This window comes from Neodiprion pinetum, chromosome 6, assembly GCF_021155775.2.
Source record: "Neodiprion pinetum isolate iyNeoPine1 chromosome 6, iyNeoPine1.2, whole genome shotgun sequence".
In the NCBI taxonomy this organism is placed as follows: Eukaryota; Metazoa; Arthropoda; class Insecta; order Hymenoptera; family Diprionidae; genus Neodiprion; species Neodiprion pinetum.
The window spans coordinates 29,186,019-29,198,987 of record NC_060237.1 but is presented as its reverse complement, the minus strand read 5'-3'; the positions used below and the strand labels follow the sequence as shown (position 1 = coordinate 29,198,987).

Here is a 12,969-nt window from a genome sequence, read left to right as displayed (position 1 = left end):
ACAAACAATACCCATAACGTATGTATGTGTATAAAGAAAGGCGAATAAGGGTGTACCGTTAACTTCGGCATAGCCGTACAATAAGAAGCATGGTGGCGGTTTAAAAGCGGCAGCAGCAGCAGCAATATCGCGGTTGCATTTAACTCTCTATTTTCCTTTTCAGAGGTCGTATCGCCGTTCCCTCGTCGTTTTCTTCTCCTCCTTCTCTCCTCCGTATCCTCCTCCCCCTTCTTCGTCTCGGCTCTTCTTTTTACACACATATATGTATCGCTTCTTTTCTCCTGCAGGCAGCTCCGCTTTTGTCGTTGCACCGGCGCGTCGGCACGTCCTGGCGCCTTCTTCTTTACTTCGGGATTCCATTTGGGGCCCGTAGAGTTCAACGACTCCTCTCCTCTTCGATTCTGCGAGCGAGCAAGAAGGCCCTACTTGCACCTCACAATCAGCCCGCGGCAACGGCGGGCGGCGATATTCGCCAAGTGCAACCGCAGAAGTAACGGAGCGCATCGTTCCGAAGTGGAGTAGGGGGGTAGAAGAGGAAAAGGGGCATCGTTACGTCGGAATACAAGGCCCGCCGTTTGTACGGGCCCCTTTCTTCGGTCTCGGTACACGACCACCTACCCGCTGTGGATAGGTACCTACTCGGCTTTAAAGAAACCGCGGCACGCGCTTCTGCATACCTGCCTGTTTGTAAATACCCGTTTTGTGAGTCTGGAGTTTAGCGATCGAAGGAAGATTGTCCGAAGCCTGACGGACGAGGAGGAGGAGGAAGAGGAGGTATTGCTGAAATATACGAGCAACGGAACTTCGGACTTTTAACCGTTTTACCCGCGGGTACGTCATTATATTCGAAATGAGAGAGACAAAAATCCCGAAAAATCGAGAGAGAAAAATGAAAAAATTGTATAATAATATTGCAAACGGACCAATTCACTGCATCATAGCATTTCTGAATACGTACGGATAAAACTTTGGTATATACCTGTATTAACGTAGCAAAAAAATAGTCTACCAATTGTTTGCAGGATATTAATTTCACGCAATAAACTTTCCCCGAGGAGTTTCTCCATGTCCAAAAAACTGCAATTCTTTGTATTCGTTTTATTTTTTATTTTTATTTTTTTATTTAGTAAACCTACCAACGCTCCGAGCGCTATACGATTGATTGTGCAGTGCAACGTGCATTATGCATAAAAAAAAAGGACACAAAAAAAATTAAACGGTGTTTCGATCGTCGACAACGTCACGCGCAAGGGTCGTCTGCAAATTAATGAGGACTGTTAAATCCATCTATTCGGGATAATGAGCAGAGGTTTCGACTCATTCGTACCGGAACTCCTTGGGCAAAGGTCAACACACCAACAAGTCAGTCAGTCGGTCAGTCAGTAAGGCAAATGGACAGGCATTAAGTACGTTGTGGAGAGCTTACCGAACCCACGAGAGTTAAGGGTTAACACCACTGCAAAAGCAAAAGAAGACCGCTTTTTTGAACATTTTTTATTATTTTTTTGGTTGGAAGAAAAGGTAATAAGATAATATTATTTAAAGAAGTTATTAGGCACATATTTAAGTATAATACAAAAAATTATTATCGACAAATATTAAAAAATGGCTACAACGGAGCCATTCTCGCACGCAGTGTAATTGGTGCAACTTTGAAAGTGGAAAAAAAATCACTTGATCTACGTATTAATAGGTACCGAAATGCGCAGATTTCAAAAATATTGATTTTATGTATAATTGACGAGTATTTGAATGAAAATGTTGAATTTTCAACCACAGAGAGGGCACTTATTTGTTAATAAATAATCTCTAAATTAGCTTGTCGCAAAAATCTTTTTTTAGTTTCGTTTTTACAAATTCAAATATTATTATGTTATTACCTTTTCTTCCAACCAATAATAATTGTGCCTTTTTTTAGGGTTTTACAGTTTTACATTGGTGTTATCTCTTAAATAGGTGTATTAATAATACCCACGACAAGATACTCAATTTTATAATATTCCCGTGCGTCATTTTCTCTCTCCGTTCCTCCATTCACCCCAATTCTGAAAAATCATGTAACATAACGCCGATCTCGGTGTTATAATCGTTGCAATAATTGTCGGTGCGTGGATACAATGAAAGAGAGAAAAGATATAATATACGTCTAATTCGTCCAACAGTTACGAGCAGAAAAGAAAAGTAAGAGAAGGAAAAAACACACACACACACAGCCAAACGAAGAGAAAATAAGGAACGGATATCAAACGTTAGACTTCCATTGTTGTCATTATTCTTGTTTCTTTACTTGTTGTTGTTGTTGTTGTTGTTGTTGTTGTTTAATACGTGCACCAGGTTGGGTCCAACCAAGAAAAACCATAATTTCGCGATTATAGAATTGTTTGAAGTTCAGTAAACTGTATCAAGCCAAATCGTACTTGTAATTTGAAATCTTAAAAACATTCGATTCTTTCACGATGTTTCGTTACGAACTTCGATCTCGTGTTTATGTAACACAATTTGACGAAGCTCGTAACGTGCATGCGCGTGTGTTTCGTGTCAGTCACGTGAATATGCAGCCAACGCTCGTACACATTCGTAATCACACGTATGTGAATCCCACGAGATAAGTTGCACAATGTGTGATATGCAACAGAAGCGTTACACGCGCGTGTATAAAAGCCGAGGAGACAACGCGGAAGTGTCGCGATGGCTGTTGCGCGTGGTGCGTTGGTCAGTAAAGTAGGTACGTATAGTCGTGGCTGGTGGTGGTGGTGTGGAATAGCGCCAAACGCCGAGCAACAACGATCGTCGTCAACTGCGGTAACGAAGCGCCGAATCAAATTAAATCAAATTAAACCAAACCGGACCGAACTGAACCAGCGGACTCTAGAACCGCGAATCGCAATCACGGACACCACGGACCAGGTTCCAGTTATCCTCCAAATTCCTACCCTCAAATGGGGAAGAAGAAAGAAATTCGCAAAGTATGCCACACGTTACGTATAATATACGAATCTGCTGGGGTGTTTAAAAAAAAAAAAACTCAAAATTTTCATTTAGGTATAATAATAAGCCTGTTAAAATTTGAGGTCTTGATATTAACATTAAGAAGCTGCGCATCGCAATTTCCTATTTTCCTATTTATATAAGAATAACAACGTCAGGGAAAAACGTTTTTTGCTTTTCCTGATTTTTATAACTAGCTAACGATGCGACGTACAGAAAAGTCGCGGATATACTTTTTTAGAGAGTTGAAAGCTCATCAAAAGTAGGTTTCTTAATCAATTTCCGATAAATGTACTCTTTCAAACGTTATTTAAGGTCCTTATTGTTTTTCAAACAACCTAATACGTATGTACCAATAACGCGAGTTAATGGAAATGTAACCGTGTGCAAATTGCTCGCAGAAAGGGAATTGAAAATTTTTTCCGACATGGATTCACCGTCAGTCGCAAAGATTATTTCTACATCACTACACGTACAACGGTGCAAAATTTCAAGTTCATAGCAGCGGCGGCGCGTAATTTGTCCTTGGTTCGAGTCGATGATCCGCTGCTGATGCTGTTGTTGAACGGTTCCTGCATAGCAGGAGTAAGGTACTGAGAATCATATGTAGAATGACAAGAAAAAAAAAAAAAAAGAAAAAACACTGACGAGGAGACGGAGAATAAACAGCGAAAAAGAGAAAAAAGAATACGTTTCAGCAGTACTGAGTATCCATGGTTTGTTTTACCCGTGAATATTGTTTTTTGGGTTGTTACGAACGATTGAAAGTTGTATGTATACGCAAATGTAATACATGCAGATACATTGTTCGAGTAAAATTTCATGGCGCGGGTTTAAAAATTTAGCAAATATTTGACAGAAAATAACAGACACTTTTTTATGAACACGAGAATAAAAAATTTCCCCTGCACCAGACGAAAATTAAAGTAAAGATTCCAGTCGACACTTTTTTATGAACGTATTGAAATTTGTGTGATCCTGTTTTACGAATCTATAGATCAATGGTGCATTGATAAAAAGTGGAATCTACGTATAATGTATTGAGAATATTGAATATTATATGTACGAAGTGTGATGTAAAGTGAAGTTTGAAAAAATGTGTTAATTTCTAATGGGAGAACTTCAAACCTGGCACGTATCGTGTACCACAAAATTATAATAAATCATCAACGCATTCGCACAAATTATTATAATTTCCAAGAAGCTTCTTTCGGGTATGAGGTGTTATTGCACGAATGCCATGCCTCTCTCGCATTACGCATTTCAAGAGCCGAAAGCGCGATTAAGGCGAGAATCGAGTTTAGTAGAGGTATGCGGCAGGTATGTAGGTGCACATATTTTACCCGTTACACAGCCCACAAAAGATGCGCGAAGCCGTCCTTCCTTCCTGTCCCGGTTGACGCGTAACCCAGTTTTTCTTTCTCGAATGAAACGCGCGCGTGAGTGCGACGTAACACAATAACATAAGTAACGGGACGAAGGGAACGCGAAGAGCCCTTTTCGTATATTTTTTTTTTTTTTCTTCTCCGTTTTTCGAACACGTGCCGAAAAATCTACGCGTAATTATCGTGAGTAAGAAAAGCATCGATCGGTCGATATTATCGGTTTGGAAAGAAGAGGGCGGTTTTTTGAAACTCATGAACAGATACGTATTTTGATTTAAAGCTACCTTTCACCTCGCGAAACCGTCGAGAGAACGAAACAACTGTGACGAATATCTGCATCAGGGTTTATGGTTTGGAAGCAGCATTTTTTTTTGGTCCTTCTTCTCAATTCTCGCGAAAGGATGCAATCTTTTAGAGTAAATATTAAAATACCAGTTATGCGTAACAGCATTTATTGAATTCTTTATACGATATGTTTGCAGAACAGAAAGTTGATGTCTTAAAAATGGGACCGAGTGGTCATGGTTCGCAAAAGAAACGATGAAAAGAAAATAACTACTTCCATATGTTATTTAATTGATGGGGAAATTCCGAATTCGTAGAGCACTTGTTTAAAATTATATAATTTGAGATTATATAGTTTGGCTAAGATTTTTTTTTTATTTCTTTGCCATATACACGTTTTTTTGACGATAGCAAGAAAGAAACAAAACAATTTACTTCCAAATGAAAAAAAAAAAAAAACCGACAAAAAATGTATAACAAATTAAAGCCTCGCAAGTTACATAATTTAAAAGTGGAGAGCCTGTTGGACTAGATAAGCTAGATAGACTCAGCGTCTGATTCACGATCGTAGAAAATAAAAGTCATGTACAATCACAGATATGATCTGATAAAAATTAAAAAAAAAATAAAATTTACAAAAACGAAAAAAACGTTGTAAACATTACTATTAAAAACCAAAGAATTAAATTACAAATTATCGAACTTTTAAAGGCAGTAACCTCAGAGTATATATGTACAATGAGAATATTTTATAATTTACAGTTATTTGTTCACCTCCTCGCTTGTCTCTTTATACTTTTTCGTTCGTATTTTAAAACTGAAAACGAGTAATCACATCGACGAAGAATATCGAACTTTGGTCGTTCAGGCCAAGCTCAGCCACGCGAAAATCTGACATGCGCAAAGACTTTGTTTGGAATAGAAGCACTAGTTTCGACCAAGTTTCATTGATTAGACCCGTCCCGTGGGCGCTGTTTCTGGCAAATGTAATCCTCTCTCTCTCTCTCTCTCTTTCTGTCTTTCTTTTTCTCGTCGTCAGGCTGATCGTCATGACTCGAATAAATCGTACCTGCAGCCTTCGCGCACTTTTTTCAGCAGCAAAATAATCCTGTTCATTAATAATAGCATCCGGCAATATGCGAGATTGAACAGTGACTCCTACTCCTCTCAAAGATACCATCTCACGTATCTATCGTGTAATATATATATATATATATATATATATATATATATATACACACACACACACACACACACACACACACACACACACACACACACACACACACACACACACACACACACACACACACACACACACACACACACACACACACACACATAATTTCGACAGGATTTTACGCAACAACTTTGTACCACATAGTAGAAATCTAACGCGCACTTAGCAAGTGTTGACATAAAGCACGATTAAACGTCACAATATTATCGTATAACAATAATCCATAAGGAAAATAAAGAGAGAGAAAAAAAAATAATTGTAGCGCTAAAACATATAAGTTTAGGCGTCGAAAAATGAGGACAAGAGAAGAAGAATCGGCTTATAACTCACGTTCCGAGATACCTCATCGGAGTTTTCGGTGGGAGAAGCGTGTTGTGTAACAGAAACGCGATTCACGCACGAGAAGAGACGAAGAAGGAAAAAAAAAAATGTAAAAATTAGAAATTCCGAGGTTGAGCGAGTATGCAGGTCGTTTGGCACGGAATGCCCCATATATACGCACTTGCCAGTATCTGTATATAATTATTATATACGTGGGTATCGAGTGTTGTCGTCTCGTAATAACTGTACAGCAGATAATGAGTCGTTCCTCCACCGATAAGTAGGAGATCCGTATAAAAACAAATTTGCTATTCCGAGCAAGAAGTATAATATGCAATAAGAAGGAGATAACGGAGGACGGGAGAAGAAGAGTTGCGCCGGTGTACCTGCCTCCATCGGATCCTTTGGAATGTCGCAAGTTCGTAACCGTTATAGACTACTGACCGTTAACCACGTAGGTACGTACCTACCTACATCCATGCACGAACGAATGCACGCCTCCTACGAGCCGTGCCGATGGGCTGTCCTTCGCGTAAATAAACCGAAACACAACGGTCTTTGGTGTGGGCGTCCTTATTACACTTATTTTATAACTGCGCAAGTGTAACAGCAATTAACAATGCAGATAAGGTTTGTCGGACAAGGTTCTGTCGGTTGAAAACGTTCGAAACGACGCGGGCCGATCGTCTGTAGTGCAACTTATAACTACGTTCGTATTTCAGCTTCTCGATTCCGCAACAAGCATGAAATTCAGACAAAACCAGGGTGGCGATAATTTTTCTTGAAACAAAATTCCCCGACTTTTTCCCGTCGAAACATTCCGAATCCCCCGACGTTTTTTTCATAAAACTTACAACCTGGTTGCCAAAAGCTCAAAAGAGAAGTTGCGCACCTTGAATATGTAAATTTTGATGTAAAAGACACGTAGTATCGATTCGTTTCACAAGAATAATTAGATATTGAAGAAATACCATTTCCGAAAGTTAGTTTTACTGAATTTACGATGCATAGCTGAAGTTGCTGCTGAAGAACTATTGATTAAAAAATGACTATTCCCGGTTTTTCCCCTCTATCGCCACCCTCGAATCACTTCCAGCGACACTATTTGCAAAATCTCACTAGGTATGCGATCGATATTTTTCTTGGACAATATCAATCATAATCCCTTCGAACGAATCGCCTGCATATTCTCTGGCAGTTATTTGTCTGCAGAAAAGGGAAAAATTCTTTTTCGGTACAGGACTCTCGAAAGGCGGTGAAGAATTAAAAATTCCTAGATCTATGAAAATCGCGAAGTTGAAGTTAGTCACGTTATAGTAACGAAACGGTGCGAAAAAATCACTATATTCTTATTTTTAGAATGATTTTAAAGTAACCAGGGTTGCAAAATATAAGTATGCTTGGTTTCATTACGGTTTAGTGAATTTCAAACAGTTCAAAAATTTCAAAGTAACGGTTTTTCCTAAGCTTGAATCGTTACGATAACGTTACCAACTTCAAGACGATTAAAAATCAGCATCGTTGCAAACTTCAGCTTGATCTAACCTGCCGTTCGCTGCTCGTCGAAAAGGGGGTGTGGCAGGCATAACCGCGTCACTTGTAACATTAGGCGATGTGAATAGAAAAGGAGAAAAATTTCCGGCGGAGTGTTTGGAGACAAGGAACGGAACACAATCGTCGCGATCCTGGCGAGGATACACCGAGAAGAATAGAATTTCGCAGTTTCTCGTGCGTATAACATACGTGCAGAGACAGCTTAGCCGATGGAATAGAAGATCGCGTTCTCCGTTCTCATCGTCTTCGTCTTCTTTTGACTCGTCTAAAAATACGGCAACGGTCGCACGGGGTGTGCAGCATATACGCTACACGTATAAATAGAGCCCGCGTCCTCCAAAGAGAAACACACAGGCCATACTACGAGATACAGCCACGTAGGACGTGCAAAGGTGTTGTAGAAGAAGAAGAAGAAGAAGAAGAACAAGAAGCGTGGGTACGGCGGCCGCGTGTGAGAAACGCTACGGAATAATCCATCGAGCCGAAAGCAAAGACGGCAAGAACTACCTAATCGTTAGGAAATAATACACGGAAAGGTCGTTCGAAGCGTCGTTTTGAGGTGGTGGTCATTACGATTATCGCGGCAAAGAATCACGTTGAAGTTAGTAACGTCATCGTAACGATTCACGCTGAGAAAAAATCGTTATTTCGCAATACTCGAACTGTTTGAAATTCGATACATCGTAATAGGACGAAACACTAATTTTTTTTCCCTAAATGTTTGGATACGACAACGTTTGCTAAAACTTCAAGCTCGTGCCAAAGAGAAATTTGCCGTTGCTCAGAGCGAAAAAGAAGACATACATACATCAGGCGTCAACCAGTGATCGGTATTAACTTTAATTATTATCAATCGTCCGATGGACGCAGCGTTATCTTCCGCACCTATATCGATTAGGGATTATTATCGTTATCGATAGAGCAGAATCCTCTCTCACCTGAAGATCGTCGTTGGCGTTATCCCTGTGACTGGCCGCACGTATAACACCGGCACGCCAACCCCACTCACTGATCTTATTCACCTTTAACTTGGCAAAACCACTCACGGATAGAAATCTTTTACCGACGATCTCCTCGCGGTACTTGTAAGCCATTATACACGCGTACCGTGGATCTATCCCTTACGAATTACCCACACATCCGTCTAATCCCACTGTCACGATTTTATTATTTTACCGTTGTTCTTTTATTGTCGTGTATATTATAATATACTGTACAACGATCGAAACACGGCACAACACACACACGCGCACTCGCACATACAGATCCGGGGATCCTCGCACTAAATCCCTGCAGGTATTCTTCTTCGTCTTCCTCTTCTTCTTAGTTTTATTATTACTATTGTTGTTGTTGTTATTATTATTCTTGCTCCTCAGCGCGGTTACGGAGAAAACAAAAAACAATCGATGACGGAGGTGGAAAAAAAAAAAAATGATGTAGAAAGAAAAAAAAAACCAACTTTGAAACACTGAGAATGAAACTCGTACTTCACACTGCACGGCACGATAACTGGACAGCGATAGATCTTCTCTGTCCTCTCTTGTCTCCTAGATTCCCTCGTGAGTTGTTGGTAGCCCGCTGAAAATACGTCAGTCGACAAACGACAGGATGAAGAAGAAGAAGAAGAACAACAACAACTGCGGCACTAGCATCGGCAACAACTGGTTCTTGTGTGGAAAATTGACAGTTCCGTCGTCTTCCTCGGGGTGTTTTTACCGCTGTTTCGCCGTTCCTCCAGTCTGGTAGTGATTGTTGTGATAACCGAGAGTGCAATAAAGGGCGCAAATACACCACCACATCTCGTCACCTCGTTTCCGTTTTCTCCCTCCTCTATTTTCCAATTTTCTTCGTTCACTCGTCGCCGCTGTTTCTTTGTTTATTTTTTCGCGGGAAACCTCGTATATCGTATTATTCGTCGGAGAACGCGCTGTTGTGTTGCTTCGCGGCCGACTCAATCATAGTCTGAGGCACACATGACCGCGCAGTGATATCGCGTAGCGCTTACTGCCGGATAGAAGGCCGAAGGAGGTAGGAACCGCTGCCTCTGCTGCTGCCGTTGACGGCCGGCGCTCGCGAGACTCGGGAACTCGCCGTCGGTCCGTCCGTCCGTCCGTCCGTCGCTCGCGAAGCGAAACGAAGCGAACCGGAGCGGCGCGGCGCGGCGGGGAAACTCCGCACTACGGAACACATCGCGAGGTGGCGCGGAGATGGGGGGGGGTGGGTGTTCCAGTCGCGCCGATCCTCCTCCTCCTCTTCTTCTTCTTCTTCTTCTTCTTCTTCTTGTTCTTCTTCGGTCGCCATTAACCTTTACCCTGTCACATCACATGTTGTCTTTGGTGATCGCGTGATTTCTTTTTATGTTTATGTTTTTTTAAACTAGATGGCGCGCGGCTTTCTCCCAAATGAATAATTGAGTGAACAAAGTATCGGATCTTCGGTTAGAAGCCTGAGAGAACGTTCGTGAATTTTTTTAGAATTTTTGGAACACTTGGAATAGCGAAAATAAGGGTGAGAAGCGAAAGAAAGATTGCATGTGATAGACGATTGCTGTACTGAAAACCATGTAAGGCACGGTAAGGGTTTTAGATCGACCCAAGTTTCGGATTCGGTTTCTATTTCGGCCAGTTTAGACCAAAAATGACGGTTTTGGCCAGAGATTGAAAATTTAATAAAATTTTAAAGCAATTAGATACGTAAGTTTCGGTTTCGGTTATGCTTTCGGCCGAAACTAGAAGGGGAATCGAATATTCGGTTATACGGTTTTAGGTTTCACGATCAGTTGAAAATCGTGTTTCGGTCGGACACTAGTTACCATCCACAATATTCTTTTTAAAAATATCCCCGGAAAAAAACAACCATGAAACCTCATTGAAAAAATTCCCCCTGCAGAATTTTATATTCTCACCCAGATTTTCATCGAATCGTCAAAATTACACATTTAATCGTCAATTTTGGATATTTTAATTTAATTTCACTTCATTAATCTATTTTTTTTTTTTTATTCTAGCCAGGGGTGATTTTGTCATACGGGGATTTTATCCACAGGAATTTTATCCCAAGATTTTACCTGGGAGATTTCGAGCGGCAACCTCTTCTTTTTCTTCTTCTTCTTCTTTTTCTTCTTCTTCTTGTTCTTCTTCTTCTTCTTCTTCTTCTTCTTCATCATCATCATCATCGTTTCGCAAGCCTCAATTAATCACGCCTATGATGCACGGATGATTTATCGACGGGTGGTTAGTTATTCATTCGTAAGTACGGAGGCGAGACTCTGATCGTCTCGAAATGTCTACCTCTTGCCCCACGATCGGCCGGCTGCCAACGCTCTTCGCCTTTCATACTGTACATAAAATATCTTATACCTACGCAAGTCGTACGTAGATGCATACGTGTTGTTGCGAACCTTGCGACCTTCCTCTGCTCGCATCTTCGGACGAGGTGATGCGGATCATGCCGCCTATTTGTTGTGTCTATCATCTAGCTGGCTCTATAAACACCCTGTCCAAGGCCGTTTGAAATCCCCTCCCGATCCCGTTTCCTGCTCATTCCTCTCTACACTTACTTACTCTTTTTTTCGTAATATGTATTCAAATTTGAGGCCGTGTTGTTTTCGTACTTACAGCTACTTTCGTGTCTGTTTAAATGACTGTACGTATGGCTAGTTTGATGAATTACCTCTTTCATTTTGCGTTGTTGTTATGGCTTGCGAGAGATTTGATGTCCTTGTCTCGTTGTTTGCTCATCTTGAAAATGCCACGAAATCTAATATATACGCGAAGACACGCGTAAACTTGAAACGGCTTTGACCGTTTTCGTTTCAGCGAAAAAACAAAACTAGTTGTTCTATGCCATGGTATACCTATGCTTCTAAGAATGTTCGTTCGAAATGAAAATTGTATGTTGAATAAATTTAGGAACACCGAGCAAGAAGAGGCCACTAGGGATTTTTAACGAGTAGTTCCTGAAAGCTGTCTCGAGTTTGGAGGATAATAGAAAAAAATGAATGCTGTTTCAGTGCCTTGTAACCTGTACTACAGAATCGCACATAAACAAGAGTATTATTTATACCAGATATTACGATAAAACAAAAGATTGTTTAACCTCGTAAAGTATCTGCTTAATTTACATATTTTTCGTATTTACGCTTCGCAGTCAAACATTTAATTCATGCATTTTGCAGGCTATTTTTGAAACGGCTTTGACAGGTTCACTGTGGCTGACGTCATAGGCTTACATTACCGACAGAGCATGGCAGAGCGTACTTGGTTGGCACGTGGGAAGATGGCGCTCAAGATCGGCATTAAAGCTGGGCTTTCTAATCGGTTTTGGCTAATGTGATGTAACGCGAGGCCCGATGCCCGTTCATTTGCTCTGCAATTTTCAAAAATCTATTCCGAAGATCTGGGTGCTCGAAAATTATTTCTCCTAGCCAAGAACACTTTCCCGAGAATAATCTTTGCACAAGAAACGTGCGCTGCTGTATTTCTTCTCTCCTTTTCACCCGTTTTTTTTTATAACGCAACTTTCCGAACTCCCGGTAAATAGATCGAAATCTCTCAAATCAATTTTGGAGTAACCATTAATTTATTTTTCCCAGGTATAATAGGAACATGGTGTATATTTATAACACTTGCTCGGAACTGCAAGGTGCTCGTTACAATTTCAGAAGATATTTGGCGCGTGAATGTCTGCACCGCGTAATCTATTTCTAAACGAGCGAGAGGCTGATTCAAACAGCTGGCCGAACGCGGCTGCTCCTTGAAATGGAACACAGGGACGCGTCATTTCTCACACTCCCTACATACCGCACGTGGAAATGTGACGACATTGTCCAGATTTCTTTTTTTTTACATTTATGCATTGTAGTTGGTTTATGTAAATGGGTAACTCTGACTTAAATCTGCAGAAATCTGACATATCTACGTGCATTTTTCAACATTTACCTCGATGATACGAAGTTTCACGACGTCTGTTGTCTGTTGAACGGGAATTAAATAATTCGAAACGATTCGTACGGTGCAACAGACCGAAACCCATAAACTTGAAAGCAACAGCTGTAGTAATTATCTGTTCTCGTTGCCGAAAAACGTGAAACCGAGTGCTTAGAATAACGTTCAGTCTATTGTTGCACGAAGGCCCTCGAACCGCGTATTTCGATATTCCGATTTCTCCCTGTAATTATGACCTGCAGCGTGACGA

The 12,969-nt window shown here is 40.8% G+C and overlaps 1 protein-coding gene across 4 annotated transcripts in view; it reads right to left on the bottom strand.

Moving 5' to 3' along the window:
* The window catches only part of Kdm3 (Lysine demethylase 3), a 211,604-nt gene extending 201,712 nt beyond the window's left edge, over positions 1 to 9,892 (bottom strand). For 2 of the 4 annotated variants that reach the window (XM_046630450.2, XM_046630452.2), the window contains exon 1: positions 8,712 to 9,873. In XM_046630450.2, the coding sequence (XP_046486406.1) occupies positions 8,712 to 8,867 (156 nt within the window). In that variant the 5' untranslated portion in view covers positions 8,868 to 9,873. Of the gene's footprint in view, positions 1 to 8,711 lie in introns of all 4 variants that reach the window. The other 2 variants (XM_046630454.2, XM_046630453.2) reach the window with 2 other exon arrangements.
* Between the last annotated feature and the right edge of the window lie 3,077 nt (positions 9,893 to 12,969).